Source organism: Schistocerca serialis, chromosome 11 (assembly GCF_023864345.2).
Source record: "Schistocerca serialis cubense isolate TAMUIC-IGC-003099 chromosome 11, iqSchSeri2.2, whole genome shotgun sequence".
NCBI classification, from domain to species: domain Eukaryota; kingdom Metazoa; phylum Arthropoda; class Insecta; order Orthoptera; family Acrididae; genus Schistocerca; species Schistocerca serialis.
Genome location: NC_064648.1, coordinates 125,962,528 through 125,980,855, shown reverse-complemented (window position 1 = coordinate 125,980,855; position 18,328 = coordinate 125,962,528). Strand labels below are relative to the sequence as shown.

The window sequence follows — 18,328 nt, the reverse complement described above, 5'->3', positions numbered from 1 at the left end:
ATTTTTTTTTAAATTTAGAGATTTGAGAGGTTGGAAGGTTTATTCATGAAGGAACTCCCCCCGCCCTATTATTTATTTTATATTGACATATGGTTTGAGGTGTGCTTAGTTCCACTACTAGCTGTGGGCACAGTATGGCAATGTAAAAAAAGTTTTGGAGTTTTTAAAAATCCTTTAGTGTTGACGTATACGGTAGTATACGTATGGCGGATTAACGACAAGGGCCGGCGTGCGGGCCAGCCTGGACGTGGTTTTTAGGTGGTTTTCCAAATCCCACCAGGTGAATTCTGGGCTGGTCCCCACATCCTGCCTCAGTTACACAACTCGCAGACATTTGAAACTCATTTGTACTCTTGATGACTTACACTAGACGCTGACAACTGGGGTACACTAATTCCGTCCCTGGGAGCATGAGGTGGAGGCGGGAAGGGCATCCGGCCACCCCTTAAAATGAACCGTGCCCCATCCGTACTTTACTCTGCCAACCCTGTGCACAATGTGGGACAAAGGCAGTAGCACAAGAAGAAGATGAATTACATTAAAACTGTGAAAAAATGCAAATGATCATATGGCATTGTTGGCTGGGATGTCCCATTCGGGTTCGGCTACCAAGTGCAAGTCTTATTTCATTTGGCGTCACATTGGGCGACTCGCGGCCGATGATGAGAATGAAATGATGATAACACAATGCCCAGTCCACAAGTGGAGAAAAATCTCCAACCTGGCCAGGAATAGAATCTGGGCCCAGTGCGTGGGAGGCAAGCACATTACCACTCAGCGAAGCAGGCGGGCAGATTAAAACTGTATGGTATACTGTCACACAGGAGACAGGACAGCAGGTAATTGTACAAGATACCATAACAAGTAAACTAAATGACAATGTTGTGACCGATAATTCACAAGTTACAAATTAACAATCAGTTCCTAAAAGTAGCAGCAAATGTAGGATTAATTGCTTCAGTTGAAGCACCAGGGAATATATTAAAAATGTATTTCCCCAAAATTTTGAGCAACTAGAAGCAGCATCAGTATCCTTCAATGAAATTAATACAATTAGCACAAAAATTCTAAACAACAAAAGGTCGTGTGGGGTCGATGGAATTTCGAACAGAATTCTGGAAACTTGTCCAAGCTTAACAAGTAATGTCCTTAGACATATATGCAATCCATTGCTAGCACAGGGAATTTCTCCAGACAGGTTAAAATAGCTAACTTAAACTGCGTCATGAGAAAGGCGACAAGACAGACTTAACCAATTATCGTCCAGTTTCCCTACTGGCATCTTGTTTCCAGAATATTCCAAAAAATTATGTACTCATGAGTAGTCACACACTTAAATGGAAATAATTTACTTAGCACATCACAGTTGGATCCCACAAGGTATGCTCAAGTAAGGATGCTATTTATACATTCAGTAATGAAATAGTACAAACCTTAAATAATAATAATATGTATCGTCAGTCGGTACTTTCTGCGATCTTTCCAAGGTGTTTGACTGCGCAGATCTTGTTAATTTCTTAGGAAAAGTCACGTTTTATGGAACTGATGCTTTCATGCACACTTAACAAACACAATGCTGAATCATTCAAACAGTGTCAGAAGGGCAGATAATTTTAGTGACTGGGCAGAAGTCACAAAGAGAGTCCCACATTTTCAATTTTGGGCCCACTCCTACTCCTTACAGATATGAATGACCTTGCACTAATACTGAAAAAGCAGAATTGCTACTTTTTGCACATGGCACTAGACACTTGTGTTATAATAAATTACAACAGAGAGAAAGCAACAGAAAAAAGATAAATAACATTTTCCAGACAATTATGAAGTGGTTCTTAGAAAATTGAGTCTCCATAAATTTTGAAAAAAAAACACTGTATTCAGTTCTGTACAATAAAGAGAGTCATACCAACAGCTGATGTAGCGTATGAGCAAGAGTCAGTATAGAGGGCAGAATGCTCAGAGTTTCTCAGTGTACATATCGAAGGATACTTGAACTGGACCTTCCTATAATTGCTAATTTTGGAAACAAAGGAATCAACTTCTGACATATGTCGCATATTTCCACTCAATAATGTCTTATGGTATAATTTTCTGGGGTAACTCATCACTTAGAAAGAATGTATTGATTGCACAAAAGCGAGCACTAAAAATAAAATGTCTTGTTCACAACAGATATCATGTAGGTATCTCTTCAAGGAGCTACGCATTTTAACTGCATTGGCACAATACATATATTCATTAATGAAATTTATCATAAATAATGCATCACAATTTGAGAAGAACAATAATGTCCATGCCTACAACACTAGAGGGAATACATTTATTACCCTTTATTAAAGCTGTCAGTGGCTCAAAAGGAGTTCAATATGCAGCAATAACATTCTTTTATCATTTTCCCAATAACATAAAATGTCTCACAGGTAGCAAAGCAACTATTAACTCTAGCTTAAAATAATTTCTTTTCGAAAACTCTTTCAATTTCATTGACGAATTTCTATTTAAAAACTGGTAGCCAGAAAGAAACATTGTTTTCGTGTGTAGTTGCATGAATGGGACTAGAATGTATTAATTAATGTTAACACTAATATTGTACAGATTTCGTGTAAACTGATTGTTCCACATCAATTCGATAAAAGAAACGTTCAAGTGTTCTATGGAACATGCAACTAATTAACCAATCTTAGTTCATCAGAGCCTATATTTTGTCGTAATAAAAGCTGATTATGATGAGACCTAACACAGCCTTTTGACTACAAGACGAAATTGCTTGATATAATTCGTCTTGTTCCTTTGAAAAAATGTTTAAATGTGTGTGAAATCTTATTGGCATTAACTGCTACGGTCATCAGTCCCTAAGCTTACACACTACTTAACCTAAATTATCCTGAGGACAAACACACACACATGCCCGAGGGAGGACTCGAACCTCTGCCGGAATCAGCCGCACAGTCCATGACTGCAGCGCCTTACACCGTCTCGGTCCCTATTTGTCTTTTACTTCTGTTTACTCCGTTGGATTTCTTCATGCAGGTCAGAGTCCCTATATGGGTTCTCTTTCAGAAAATGTATGCAAACCGTCCTATCTGCAGCTACGTAAAAGGTCTTGTGGTGGGTCACCTTCCATGAAGTAAATGAGCGAAGACTGGTATGGCAGTATTGCTGAACTTATTTTCCAGCACTATCTCTCAAAAGCATTCAGAAACAATTGAAGTATCACAGTGAATGTAAAAACTCAAAATACCTTGATACAACTAATTTCCTCTACCCGAAAGACGATGTTGCATATGCACCATAAGACAAGTGAAAACGATGCAACACAAAGGTATTATGTAAATGGCCGGCTGGGGTGGCCGAGGGGTTCTAGGTGCTACAGTCTGAAACCACGCGACCGCTACGGTCGCAGGTTCGAATCCTGCCCTGGGCATGGATGTGTGTGATGTCCTTAGGTTGGTTAGGTTTAAGTAGTTCTAAGTTCTAGGGGACTGATGACCCTAGAAGTTAAGTCCCATAGTGCTCAGAGCCATTTGAACGATCATCTAAATGGAAGGGAAATTGGAAGATGTGATGTATGTGTGCAGACAAACAAATGATCACACGTTCAGAAAATAATGGATGAGTTATTCAAGAGAAAGAATTTCATAAATTGAGCAAGTTAATAATCTGTTGGTCCACCTCTGGCCCTTACGCAAGCAGATATTCGGCTTGGTATTGATTGACAGAGTTGTTGGATGTCTTCCTGAGGGATGTCGTGCCAAATTTGGTCCGACTGAGGCGTTAGATCGTCAAAATTTTGAGCTGGTTTGAGGGCCCTGCACATAATACTCCAAAGGTTTTGAGTTGGGAAGGGAACCACGTGGTGTCACCGCCAGACACCACACTTGCTAGGTGGTAGCCTTTAAATCGGCCGCGGTCCGCTAGTATACGTCGGACCCGCGTGTCGCCACTGTCAGTGATAGCAGACCGAGCGCCGCCACACGGCAGGTCTAGAGAGACTCCCTAGCACTCGCCCCAGTTGTACAGCCGACTTTGCAAGCGATGGTTCACTGCCTACATACGTTCTCATTTGCAGAGACGAGAGTTTAGCATAGCCTTCAGCTACGTCATTTGCTACGACCTAGCAAGGCGCCATATTCAGTTACTATGAATGTATTCTGAACAGATAATATTGTGAATCATGGACTGTCAAGAGCGACGCTCATCATTAATGGATTATAATTATCAAACTAATTACGTCCGCTTTCTGAATTCTAATTCCTTGTCATGTTCCAGACCTCACGTCAGTATAGTTCTTTCCTCCGCACGTCAGCCTGCGTGAGCTAAAACGCGTGCATTTCGGCCTCCTCTAGTAACACGGTGTTGGCTCTTCCGCCAACACAACAATCCACTGACCGTTTGGTCAAAGCAGGTTTTGGCATTCATGAAGACATGCAGTAGAAACCCTCGCCATGTGCTGGTAGGCATTATCTTGTTGACATATGAGGGCCGTTCAGAAAGTAACCTCCAGTTGATTTAAAAAAATACACCAAGTTAAATAAAAATATTTTAATATATACATCTTACAACTACATCTTTGCACTATTTTTCTACATAGTCTTCATAGCGATTGAGGCACTTATCGTATCTCTTCACAAGCTTTGAAATTCCTTCTGCATAAAAATCACCCGCTTGTGCCTGGAGCCAGCCTGTGACCGCATCTTTGAGCTCTTCGTCGTCATCAAACCGCTGTGACCCGAGCCATTTCTTCAAATGCATGAAGAGGTGATAATCACTTGGTGCCAGGTCTGGGCTGTAAGGTGGATGGTTGATAACGTCCCACTTGAAGGACTCAAGAAGGGCCGTTGTTCTGCGAGCAGAGTGAGGACGGGCGTTATCGTGCAAAAAAACAATACCGGAAGTCAGCATACCACGGCGTGTGTTCTGTATAGCCCGTCGTAACTTTTTTATTGTTTCACAGTACACGTCTTGATTAATGGTCGTACCACGTTCCATGAATTCAACCGACAACACCCCTTTGGCATCCCAAAACACCGTTGCCATCAGTTTTCCGGCAGAAAAATCTTGCGAGGCTTTTCTTGGTTTGGTAGGCGAATTTGAATTTGCCCACATCTTTGATTGTTCTTTTGTCTCAGGGTTCACGTACTTAATCCAGGTTTCGTCACCGGTCACGATTCTGTTTAACAATGGTTCTCCTTCGTCCTCATAACGTGACAGAAAGTCTAATGCAGAGGCCATTCTTTGAGTTTTGTGGTGGTCGGTAAGAATTTTGGGGACCCATCGTGCACAGAACTTACGGTAACCCAATCTTGCTGTCACTATCTCGTACAAGAGAGTCTTAGAAATCTGTGGAAAACCAGTAGACAACTCCGACATTGAGAAACGTCGATTTTCACGAACTTTTGCATCAACTGTCTGAACGAGTTCGTCAGTCACCAATGATGGTCTACCACTCCTCTCTTCATCATGAAAGTCTTCTCGTCCACTTTTAAATAAACGTACCCATTCACGGACAACTCCTTCACTCATAACTCTTGGTCCATACACGGCACAAAGCTCACGATGAATAGCTGCTGCAGAATATCCTTTGGCTGTAAAAAACCTTATGACAGCACGCACTTCACATTTGGCGGGGTTTTCTATTGCAGCACACATTTCAAACTGCCACAAAAACTAAACTAGCGCAGGTACGACGTTCACTCGACCACGGCTTGATGCCGACTGACCTGTTGAGTGCGTGAACGCACAGATGGCGTCGCTACTCCCCCCACAACCCGCACTGTGACCAATCGGAGGTTACTTTCTGAACCGCCCTCGTATAAGCCCAGGACGGCTTACCATGAAGGGCAACAAAACGGGGCGTGAATATCGTAGACGTACCGTTGTGTTGTAAGGCTGCTGCAGATGACAACCAAAGGTGTCCCACTGTGGAACGAAATGGTACCCGAGACTATCACTCTTGGTTGTTGTGCCATATGGCGCGCGACAGTCACGATGGTACCCCACGGGTGTTGGGGTCGTCTACGGACACGTCTTCCACGTGGAATCTCATCGACTGGAGTAGAATTGTCTTCAGTGATGAGTCCCGCCTCAAACTGAACCCCAAGGACCAGCAAATATGTGTGCGGAGATGTCGTGGACAGCCGTGGGACACCAACCTGACTGTTGCCTGTCATACGGCCCGATAACCAGGAGTAATGCTCTGATGCGTGAGATCCAGAGCGGTAATGAAAATGAGCATTTGGCGTCATTGGCCAGGAGGCACCTTGCAGGGCAGGTCCGGCCGCCATGGTGCAGGTCTTATTACATTCGACGCCACATCGGGCGACCTGCGCGCCGGATGGGGATGGATTGATGATGGAGACAACACAACACCCAGTCCCTGAGCGGAGAAAATCTCCGACCCAGCCGGGAATCGAACTGGGACTCGTAGGATGGCAATCCGTCATGCTGACCACACACCTACTGGGACGGACTTCGAGAGCAGTAGATACTAGCGACGAGATGGATGGCGTGTTGCTTGACTTCTGAAAGGCATTCCATACAGTTGCCCACAGCCGCATAATGAAGAAATGCGAGCGTAGGTAATATCAGTGTGACTGGATGGAAGTGTTTCTAGCAAACACAACGCAGCCTGTTATTCTCAATGAAGAGAAGTCCTGAGATGTGAAAGTAGCTTCTGGCGTATCCCTGCGGATTGTTATAGCTCCATTCCTTTCAACAACATACAGGGTGTTACAAAAAGGTACGGCCAAACTTTCAGGAAACATTCCTCACACACAAAGAAAGAAAATATGTTATGTAGACATGTGTCCGGAAACGCTTACTTTCCATGTTAGAGCTCATTTTATTACTTCTCTTCAAATCACATTAATCATGGAATGGAAACACACAGCAACAGAACTTACCAGCGTGACTTCAAGCACTTTGTTACAGGAAATGTTCAAAATGTCCTCCGTTAGCGAGGATACGTGCATCCACCCTCCGTCGCATGGAATCCCTGATGCGCTGATGCAGCCCTGGAGAATGGCGTATTGTATCACAGCCGTCCACAATACGAGCACGAAGAGTCTCTACATTTGGTACTGGGGTTGCGTAGACAAGAGCTTTCAAATGCTCCCATAAATGAAAGTCAAGAGGGTTGAGGTCACGAGAGCGTGGAGGCCATGGAATTGGTCCGCCTCTACCAATCCATCGGTCACCGAATCTGTTGTTGAGAAGCGATCGAACACTTCGACTGAAAAGTGCAGGAGCTCCATCGTGCACGAACCACATGTTGTGTCGTACTTGTAAAGGCACATGTTCTAGCAGCACAGGTAGAATATCCCGTATGAAATCATGATAACGTGGTCCTTTGAGCGTAGGTGGAAGAACGTGGGGCCCAATCGAGACATCACCAACAATGCCTGTCCAAACGTTCACAGACAATCTGTGTTGATGACGTGTTGCACAATTGCGTGCGGATTCTCGTCAGCCCACACATGTTGATTGTGAAAATTTATAATTTGATCACGTTGGAATGAAGCCTCATCCGTGAAGAGAACATTTGCACTGAAATGAGGATTGACACATTGTCGGATGAACCATTCGCAGAAGTGTACCCGTGGAGGCCAATCAGCTGCTGATAGTGCCTGCACACGCTGTACACGGTACGGAAACAACTGGTTCTCCCGTAGCACTCTCCATACAGTGACGTGGTCAACGTTACCTTGTACAGCAGCAACTTCTCTGACGCTGACATTAGGGTTATCGTCAACTGCACGAAGAATTGCCTCGTCCATTGCAGGTGTCCTCGTCGTTCTAGGTCTTCCCCAGTCGCGAGTCATAGGCTGGAATGTTCCGTGCTCCCTAAGACGCCGATCAATTGCTTCGAACGTCTTCCTGTCGGGACACCTTCGTTCTGGAAATCTGTCTGAATATAAACGTGCCGCGCCACGGCTATTGCCCCGTCCTAATCCATGCATCAAATGGGCATCTGCCAACTCCGCATTTGTAAACATTGCACTGACTGCAAAACCACGTTCGTGATGAACACTAACCTGTTGATGCTACGTACTGATGTGCTCGATGCTAGTACTGTAGAGCAATGAGTCGCATGTCAACACAAGCACCGAAGTCAACATTACCTTCCTTCAATTGGGCCAACTGGCGGTGAATCGAGGAAGTACAGTACATACTGATGAAACTAAAATGAGCTCTAACATCGAAATTAAGCGTTTCCGGACACATGTCCACATAACATCTTTTCTTTATTTGTGTGTGAGGAATGTTTCCTGAAAGTTTGGCCGTACCTGTTTGTAACAGCCTGTATACAGGGTGGTCCATTGATAATGACCGGGCGTAATATCTCACGAAATAAGCATCAAACGAAAAATCTACAAAGAACGAAACTCGTCTAGCTTCAAGGGGAAAACCAGATGGCGCTATGGTTGGCCCGCTAGATGGCGCTGCCATAGGTCAAACGGATATCAACTGCGTTTTTTTAAAATAGGAACCCCATTTTTATTACATATTCGTGTAGTACGTAAAGAAATATGAATGTTTTAGTTGGACCACTTTTTTCGCTTTGTGATACATAGCGCTGCAATAGTTACAAACGTATAAGTACGTGGTATCACGTAACATTCCGCCGGTGCGAACGGTATTTGCTTCGTGATACATTACCCGTGTTAAAATGGACCGTTTACAAATTGCGGAAAAGGTCGATATGGTGTTGATGTATGGCTATTGTGATCAAAATGCCCAACGGGCGTGTGCTATGTATGCTGCTAGGTATCCTGAACGACATTAGCTAAGTGTCCGGACCGTTCGCCGGATAGTTACGTTATTGAAGTAAACAGGAAGTGTTCAGCCACATGTGAAACGTCAACCGCGACCTGCAATAAATGGTGATGCCCAAGTAGGTGTTGTAGCTGCTGTCGCGGCTAATCCGCACATCAGTAGCAGACAAATTGCGCCAGAATCGGGAATCTCAAAAACGCCGTTGCTGAGAGTGCTACATGAACATCGATTGCACCCGTACGATATTTCTATGCACCAGGAATTGCATAGCGATGTCTTTGAACGTCGTGTACAGTTCTGGCACTGGGCACAAGAGAAATTACGGGACGATGACAGATTTTTTGCACGTGTTCTATTTAGCGACGAAGCGTCATTCACCAACGGCGGTAACGTAAACTGGCATAATGTATCACATTGGAACAACCGAAATAAGATGTTCAGACGTACCTACGTTCTGTATTTTAATTTAAAAAAACATACCTGTTAGCAACTGTTGGTCTAAAATTGTGAGCCATATGTTTGTGATTATTACAAACGAAAAAAGTGGTCCAACTACACGAATATGTAATAAAAAAATGGGGGTTCCTATTTAAAAAAACGCAGTTGATATCCGTTTGACCTGTGGCAGCGCCATCTAGCGGGCCAGCCATAGCGCCATCTGGTTTCCCCCTTCAAGCTAGACGAGTTTCGTTCTTTGTAGATTTTTCGGTTGACGCTTATTTCGTGAGATATTTGGACCGGTCTCGATCTATGGACCACTCTGTATAAATGGCATAGTGGAAAACATCGCAAGTTCCATGAAGTTTTTCGTGGATGGTGCAGCTGTATACACAGAAGATGCGAACTGTAGAGAAATGCAGGAAAAACTGCAGAGGATCCATACTTGGTGCAGGGAGTGCCAATTGGGCTTAACATAAACAAATCAAATCAAATATATCCCGCGAAAAGACCATAGAGAGTTTCGAGTCTGCACTGATGGTTACCAGCAATTGGTCTTCCAGCAAACTGTTTATGACTAGAACAGTAAAAGGGGGGGGGGGGGGGGCGGAGGGTGGCAGTGGTTCAGAAGAGCAAGGTAGCTTACTGAGTATAGATGTAGATGTAGATGTAGATGGAGACGTAGTGTACTCACTTTGAGGACGGGCAGCGTCCTAGCAGTGCTGTGGGGGCGGCGGGCGACCACAGTCACGTTCACATTCCTCAAGGCGCACGACCTGTGAACAGAGCAAGGAGAGCCCCCTGTAGTGCCACACAGTGTAATGTGCCACACCCAGACTCCCTTAGTTTACCATTCAGTATAGTCTTCAATAGTCGATACCAGACCACATGTACGTTTTGTCATTTGATATTGTATGCTAATGAAAAACGCCATTTCATGTATAAGCATCGTTATTTTGATATTATAGCACAACTCATTCATCGTCAACGATGTTGTAATGTTGTTCTGCAGTAAATTTGTGGTACCAGTCGATTATATGACTGTACATCACATATTAGATACCGACAATTCTTATCCTTCTCTTCTGTCATTACCATTCAGTTTCAAACGCTTGTCATTATCGATTGCTAGACTGTCACCTTTGCACAAACAGCCGCTTGACCTGTCTGTGAACTTCTTTTATACCATGAACAAACACCGAAGAGTAAGCAGCGCTGACACACGATACCGCTGAACTGAAAAATGTCGTGTCCACCGAAAAATGCCGCAGCGCAAAGCTAACTTCCATGTGGCTTTTCGCGGATGATGCTGTAGTATACAGAGAAGTTGCAGCATTACAAAATTGCAGCGAAATGCAGGAAGATCTGCAGCGGATAGGCACCTGGTGCAGGGAGTGGCAACTCACCCTTAACATAGACAAATGTAATGTATTGCAAATACATACAAAGAAGAATCCTTTATTGTACGATTATATGATAGCGGAACAAACACTGGTAGCAGTTACTTCTGTAAAATATCTGGGAGTACGCGTACGGAACGATTTGAAGTGGAATGATCATATAAAATTAATTGTTGGTAAGCCGGGTGCCAGGTTGAGATTCATTGGGAGAGTCCTTAGGAAATGTAGTCCATCAACAAAGGAGGTGGCTTACAAAACACTCGTTCGACCTATACTTGAGTATTGCTCATCAGTGTGGGATCCGTGCCAGGTCGGGTTGGCGGAGGAGATAGAGAAGATCCAAAGAAGAGCGGCCCGTTTCGTCACAGGGTTATTTGGTAACCGTGATACCGTTACGGAGATGTTTAGCAAACTCAAGTGGCAGACTCTGCAAGAGAGGCGCTCTGCATCGCGGTGTAGCTTGCTGCCCAGGTTTCGGAGGGTGCGTTTCTGGATGAGGTATCGAATATATTGCTTCCCCCTACTTATACCTCCCGAGGAGATCACGAATGTAAAATTAGACAGATTCGAGAGCGCACGGAGGCTTTCCGGCAGTCGTTTTTCCCGCGAACCATACGCGACTGGGACAGGAAAGGGAGGTAATGACAGTGGCACGTAAAGTGCCCTCCGCCACACACCGTTCGGTGGCTTGCGGAGTATAAATGTAGAAGTAGATGTAGAACTGATGTCATTTGAAATTGCTTTAAAAAGTACACAATACTGATGCTGTTTTATGGCATATTTCATAATGTAATAACAAAGCAAACAAATTAAATGTAAAATAGTGTTCCAGGTATTTGCAATTAGTACGAAATTTAATTTTGATGGAAGTAATATTTTAAAAAACAAATTTCTCAAAATTTTATACAAATCCAAATTTTCCAAACTTTTGGTTGTGTCGAAATTTTTTCTGTAATAATGAGTTGACGTTTGGTCCACCTTTTGGCACTATACCGTTATTAAGAATGAACTCGCAAATTGCGTTTATGTTTCTGCATGAGCTCAAATGAAAATTTGTGCCTGACCAGGTATCGAACTCAGATTTCGAACTTGTTGTGGGCGGTCATGTTCACCACTTAGGCTATCCGAGGATGCTTCGAGGAGCGGCCCAAATCTCTATCTGCCCTGGTGTCTTAGCGGAAGTGGCTACGGTTACTGCCTGCGACACGTGGGAAATCCAGACTCGAATCTTGATCTGGAACAATTTTCCATTTGATCTGAAATATAATAAATCTGATGCAGAAACAGAATAGCTGTTTAGCAGTTCATTCGTAATTGTACAGCTGTTCTTCGTCAATACAGTGTCTCAGAAACTGTACTTCAATACACAATTATTGTTTTTCTGTAATATCCAAACATGTTTCACCACTATTGTCATCCTCAATGGGATTTTTCTTTTATTTTTCTGAAATACATTCTTAAGGATTGTGTTTAGGTTAGGAAACATGTTACATCGGATGTTATTTAATAGTTCTCCATATCAAAGCTTAACAACATTTTTTACCGATAAAAACAACAAAAACACGTGTGTCACACAAATACAAAAAAGGGACAACTCAGGACAAACCAAATACAGCAGTGGTAAGGCCAAAAATGGGCATATTGATATATTTTGTAGGTTCGGCTATAAACAAGAATTCAGTCAGAGATATCTTTACATCCCTTATGTTTTCGCATCACACTGTGTACTGATTTAGACCTGTAGCTCATTTCAGTTGGCAGCCATTTGACAGACACAATGTAAAACAAAGGTAAAGTACATATGTTATGTAAATAACTACAAAAATCCGATGTAAGATATTTTTCAACAAGAACATAATTCGTATATATGTATTTCAAAAAAAATGAAACAAAAAACACACTGAGGATGCCACAACTGTGGTGAAACATGTTTGCATATTAAAGCAAAACAACAGTTTCTTTATGAAAAGACAGACCCAACCTCAATTCATCACTATTTTTGTAAACATGGGAACTGAGCTCAAAATTCCAGTGTGATTCCTCCTGTATTTGTAAAAACATACTATTCTACTCAAAGTTTTATAAATCATCCAATCTGCAATTATAAGTCTAATTTTGTGCACATTTCAGTGATATTCACCTTTTGCTTTTGCAGTTCTTGCAGCAGCTGTCTTTATGGATACAATTATTGGATATCTATTCCATATTTTATATAAGACCAAACATGTTTCAGTATCTTTGTGCTCAGTAATATGTGAACATATTTTAACGTAATGACAATCTGTTTAAATAAAAATGTTAATGTTTGTTTGTTCAAACTCTTATATCTTTGGAAGCTATTCACCGATTGCTTCAAAAGTTGGACACTACGTTGTATTTGAATAAAAGCTGGTTTTTATACACCTATTGAAGTGGTATTATATAAATAGACGAATAACAATTATAGGGGAAATCTATATAGAAATGTAAGTGTTCATTTGTTCAAACTCTTAAACCTCCATATGTTGTTATGAAATTGCTTCAAAATGTTGACACAAATGTTGCATCCAAATATGCATGTGTTTTTATGTACCTATTTGCAACATATAAATAAATATGTCATACATAAAGAGGAAACACTGTCACAAAAAAATTAAAAAGTACAGTTCTTTGCATATTGGACAGGCTTGATATACAGTAATTTCAATAACAGATCGTAATGACAATTGTTAGCAGCAGTTCTTGCAGCAGCTGTCTTTATGGATACAATTATTGGATATCTATTCCATATTTTATATAAGACCAAACATGTTTCAGTATCTTTGTGCTCAGTAATATGTGAACATATTTTAACGTAATGACACTCTGTTTAAATAAAAATGTTAATGTTTGTTTGTTCAAACTCTTATATCTTTGGAAGCTATTCACCGATTGCTTCAAAAGTTGGACACTACGTTGTATTTGAATAAAAGCTGGTTTTTATACACCTATTGGAGTGGTATTATATAAATAGACAAATAACAATTATAGGGGAAATCTATATAGAAATGTAAGTGTTCATTTGTTCAAACTCTTAAACCTCCATATGTTGTTCTGAAATTGCTTCAAAATTTTGACACAAATGTTGCATCCAAATATGCATGTGTTTTTATGTACCTATTTGCAACATATAAATAAATATGTCATACATAAAGAGGAAACACTGTCACAAAAAAATTAAAAAGTACAGTTCTTTGCATATTGGACAGGCTTGATATACAGTAATTTCAATAACAGATCGTAATGACAATTGTTAGCTATGCAACAGCCATCTCCCATGCTGAGCCCATCATGTTTTTTTTCCAGCTGTCAGAGATCTTATCTTTTCTAAAAGGCATTCTTTAAGGTCCCCGCTTTCTGAAATTTTACAGCATGCTGTATAATCTCTCTTGGTCTGCCGCCCCCTCGGTGACTGCCTGGTGTTTTCACATCTGTCAAAAAACCAGTGCTCTGTACCTGGCTCTTACTTGCCTGACTCATGGCTTTTAGCAGAAACATTTTTACTGTCTGCACACCATGCTCCCCTTCACTGCTCTTTTTTGTTCTCATAGCCGGTTGTCTGTCCGGAGTTTACAGAAAAACACTGGAAGGACCCATCACCATTCAGATCTAGCGGAAACTTAGGTACTTATAGATGCAATCACTGATAGTAGATTTAATCGCATGCATACATTCACACAGTGTTAAAAATTTGAATGAATGAATCCTGCTTTCAATAATGGTTTGATATTAAAGTTGAGGAGCAATCTTGGAAAAAGTATACCATAATAGTGCCACAGCGACACAGAATCCCATGGAAAAAGCCCAGGTTTGATTCTTGGCTGGATCGGAGATTTTTCTCCACTCGGGGACAGGGTGTTGTCTTCATCACCATTTCCTCACCCTCAACATGCAAGTCGCCGAAGTGGCGTCAACTAAAAAGACTTGTACCTGGCGACGGGTCTGCCCAACAAGAGGCACTAGCCACATTAAATTTCAATTTTCATCTGTGAGGTAATGGTTTGTGGGCAATGAGATTGCTGAAATTGACTGGAGTGCCAGAGTCCTGACAACCCAATGGTACACATTTGGCATGAGTCAGAACGTCAGCCTCACTCCAGCTGCGTACGTCGACCCCACATAATGCCACCCCAAAACGCCAGGGAACCTCCACCTTGCTGCACTCGCTGGACAGTGTGTCTAAGGCCTTCAGCCTCACCGGGTTGCCTCCAAACAATTGTCTGGTTGAAGGCATATGCGACACACATCCGTGAAGAGAACGTGATGGCAATCCTGAGCTGTCCATTCGACATGTTGTTGGGCCCATCTGTACCGCGCTGCATGGTGTGGTTGCGAAGAAGGACCTCTCCATAGACGTCGGGAGTGAAGTTGCGCATCCTGCAGCCTATTGCGCACAGTTTGTGTTGTAACACGACGTCCTGTGGCTGCACGAAAAGCATTACTCAACAGGGTGGCGTTGCTTTCAGAAATCATCCGAGCCATAATCCGTAGGTAGCGGTCACCCACTGCAGTAGTAGCTCATGGGTGGCCTGAGGGAGGCATGTCATCGACAGTTCCTGTCTCTCTGTATCTCATCCGTGTCTGAACAACATCGCTTTGGTTCACTCTGAGACGCCTCGACATTTCCGTTGTTGAGAGCCCTTCCTGGCACAAAGTAACAATGCGGGCACGTTCGAACCGCGGTATTGACCGTCTAGGCATGGTCGAACTACAGACAACACGAGCCATGTACCTCCTTCCTGTTGGCATGACTGGAACTGATCAGCTGTCGGACCCCCTTCCGTCTAATAGGCGCTGCTCGTGCATGGTTGTTTACATCTTTGGGTGGGTTTAGTAACATCCCTGAACAGTCAAAGGGACTGTGTCTGCATACAATATCCACGATCAATTTCGCCGGCCGGTGTGGCCGAGCAGTTCTAGACGCTTTAGTCTGGAGCCTTGCGACCGCTACGATCGCAGGTTCGAATCCTGCCTAGGGCATGGATGTTTGTGATGTCCTTAGGTTAGTTAGGTTTAAGTAGTTCTAAGTTCTAGGGGACTGATGACCTCAGATGTTAAGTCCCATAGTGCTCAGAGCCATTTGAACCAATCAATGTCTATCTTCAGGAGTTCTGGGAACCAGGATGACGCAAAACTTTTTTTGACGTGTGTGTTTGTACCAAACGGCTAACCTAGCGTGCAAGCAACCAGTCTCGTTTGCAGGTTGAGTATCTAATGGCTTCCAGGGAAAACAAAAATGTCGTTTTTAATACTTCAAATAAATAATGACCAAATTTAAAATGCTGTCATATTTACTCATTAAGAGTTACCATAATATTATGTTTAAAGTTTAACCCAATAACACAAATATTACAGTTGTAAACAGTGTACTCGTCTTGAGTTGGTGTAACCCACAGTGCACGGATAGTCAGACTGTAGTCAGCCAGTATATGAGAATGAGAGCGCATAGGGAGTTTCAACAAACTTTGCGCATAATTTCAAACTTTTACAAAACTTATTGTCGATGGTGACCCCTCCCCCCCCCCCCCCCCCACCACCACCTCCACCTAAAATGATTAAAGGGAAAACATGTATCGCTTACTACATTTTTTGTTGTTCATGCAGTAATACAGGGTTATTACAAATGATTGAAGCGATTTCACAGCTCTGCAATAGCTTTATTATTTGAGATATTTTCACAATGCTTTGCACACATACAAAAACTCAAAAAGTTTTTTTAGGCATTCACAAATGTTCGATATGTGCCCCTTTAGTGATTCGGCAGACATCAAGCCGATAATCAAGTTCCTCCCACACTCGGCGCAGCATGTCCCCATCAATGAGTTCGAAAGCATCGTTGATGCGAGCTCGCAGTTCTGGCACGTTTCTTGGTAGAGGCGGTTTAAACACTGAATCTTTCACATAACCCCACACAAAGAAATCGCATGGGGCTAAGTCAGGAGACCGTGGAGGCCATGACATGATTTGCTGATCATGATCTCCACCACGGCCGATCCATCGGTTTTCCAATCTCCTGTTTAAGAAATGCCGAACATCGTGATGGAAGTGCGGTGGAGCACCATCCTGTTGAAAGATGAAGTCGGCGCTGTCGGTCTCCAGTTGTGGCACGAGCTAATTTTCCAGCATGTCCAGATACACATGTCCTGTAACGTTTTTTTTGCAGAAGAAAAAGGGGCCGTAAACTTTATACCATGAGATTGCACATAACACGTTAACTTTTGGTGAATTGCGAATTTGCTGCACGAATGCGTGAGGATTCTCTACCGCCCAGATTCGCACATTGTGTCTGTTCACTTCACCATTAAGAAAAAATGTTGCTTCATCACTAAAAACAAGTTTCGCACTGAACGCATCCTCTTCCATGAGCTGTTGCAACCGCGCCGAAAATTCAAAGCGTTTGACTTTGTCATCGGTGTCAGGGCTTGTAGCAATTGTAAACGGTAAGGCTCCTGCTTTAGCCTTTACCGTAAGATTTTCCAAACCGTCGGCTGTGGTACGTTTAGCTCCCTCCTTGCTTTATTCGCCGACTTCCGCGGACTACGCGTGAAACTTGCCCGCACGCGTTCAACCGTTTCTTCACTCACTGCAGGCCGACCCGTCGATTTCCCCTTACAGAGGCATCCAGAAGCTTTCAACTGCGCATACCATCGCCGAATGGAGTTAGCAGTTGGTGGATCTTTGTTGAACTTCGTCCTGAAGTGTCGTTGCACTGTTACGACTGACTGATGTGAGGGCATTTCAAGCACGACATACGCTTTCTCGGCTCCTGTCGCCATTTTGTCTCACTGCGCTCTCGAGCGCTCTGGTGGCAGAAACCTGAAGTGCGGCTTCAGCCGAACAAAACTTTGAGTTTTTCTACGTATCTGTAGTGTGTCGTAACCATATGTGAATGAATGGAGCTACAGTGAATTTATGAAATCGCTTCAATCATTTGTAATAGCCCTATACTTCAGTATCAGTCATGGCGTTTTAATTTATTACTTCTTTACTACTTACTACATTTGCAACAAGTTTTTCAGACAGTCTCCACATACACCACTAAATGTATCTGCGAAACTCCATCATTATATGTAAGAGGTGTGATTGGAAAGTTTTAAGAATGCATCTGCTACTGCTTACTGGTTTGGCGGGCAGGTACACGGAGGGTGGGGACTGAGTCATTGCCTTGTCCTTGAACGCCATCTGCCAGGAAAAGTGCGTTTCCTTTATTCAGTTCGTTGTGGAAGCTGGTTCTGAGCAGGTCTGTTAGGACTTGTTGCTGGATTCTGTCTGTGTGAAATGTTGTTTTAAAACCGGGAAATCAGTTTCTGTGACTTACAAACTATTAAAAACAACTTTTGGAGATAACTGTTGTGCTAATCAAATGCTTTTGTCTGGTTCAATAGATTTAAAAATGGCTGCAAATCATTTGAAGATGAAACACAGTCCGGGCGTCCTCCACCTGAAAAACGAATGAAAACGTTGTGAAACTTCGCAACTTAGTGCACTCTTATCGTAGACTTACAATTAGGGAGATGGCTGATGAACTTAATAAGTTTCTATGCAGTTCAGTCAATTTTAACTGAAGATCTGAACATGCGTCGAGCGTCTGCAAAATACATTCCAAAAGCGTTGTCAAGTGACCAGAGATAATACCGACTTGAAGTGCGCCAAGAACTGATTAATTGGACTAAAAATGACCCAGATTTGTTCAATAC

General features: G+C 42.7%; 1 protein-coding gene across 1 annotated transcript in view; it reads right to left on the bottom strand.

Annotated features, from left to right (window-relative positions):
• The window catches only part of LOC126426916 (skin secretory protein xP2-like), a 242,360-nt gene that overhangs the window by 196,990 nt on the left and 27,042 nt on the right, over positions 1 to 18,328 (bottom strand). The window contains exon 2 of the mRNA XM_050089020.1: positions 9,908 to 9,989. Within this exon, the coding sequence (XP_049944977.1) occupies positions 9,908 to 9,989 (82 nt within the window). The remainder of the gene's footprint in view (positions 1 to 9,907; positions 9,990 to 18,328) is intronic.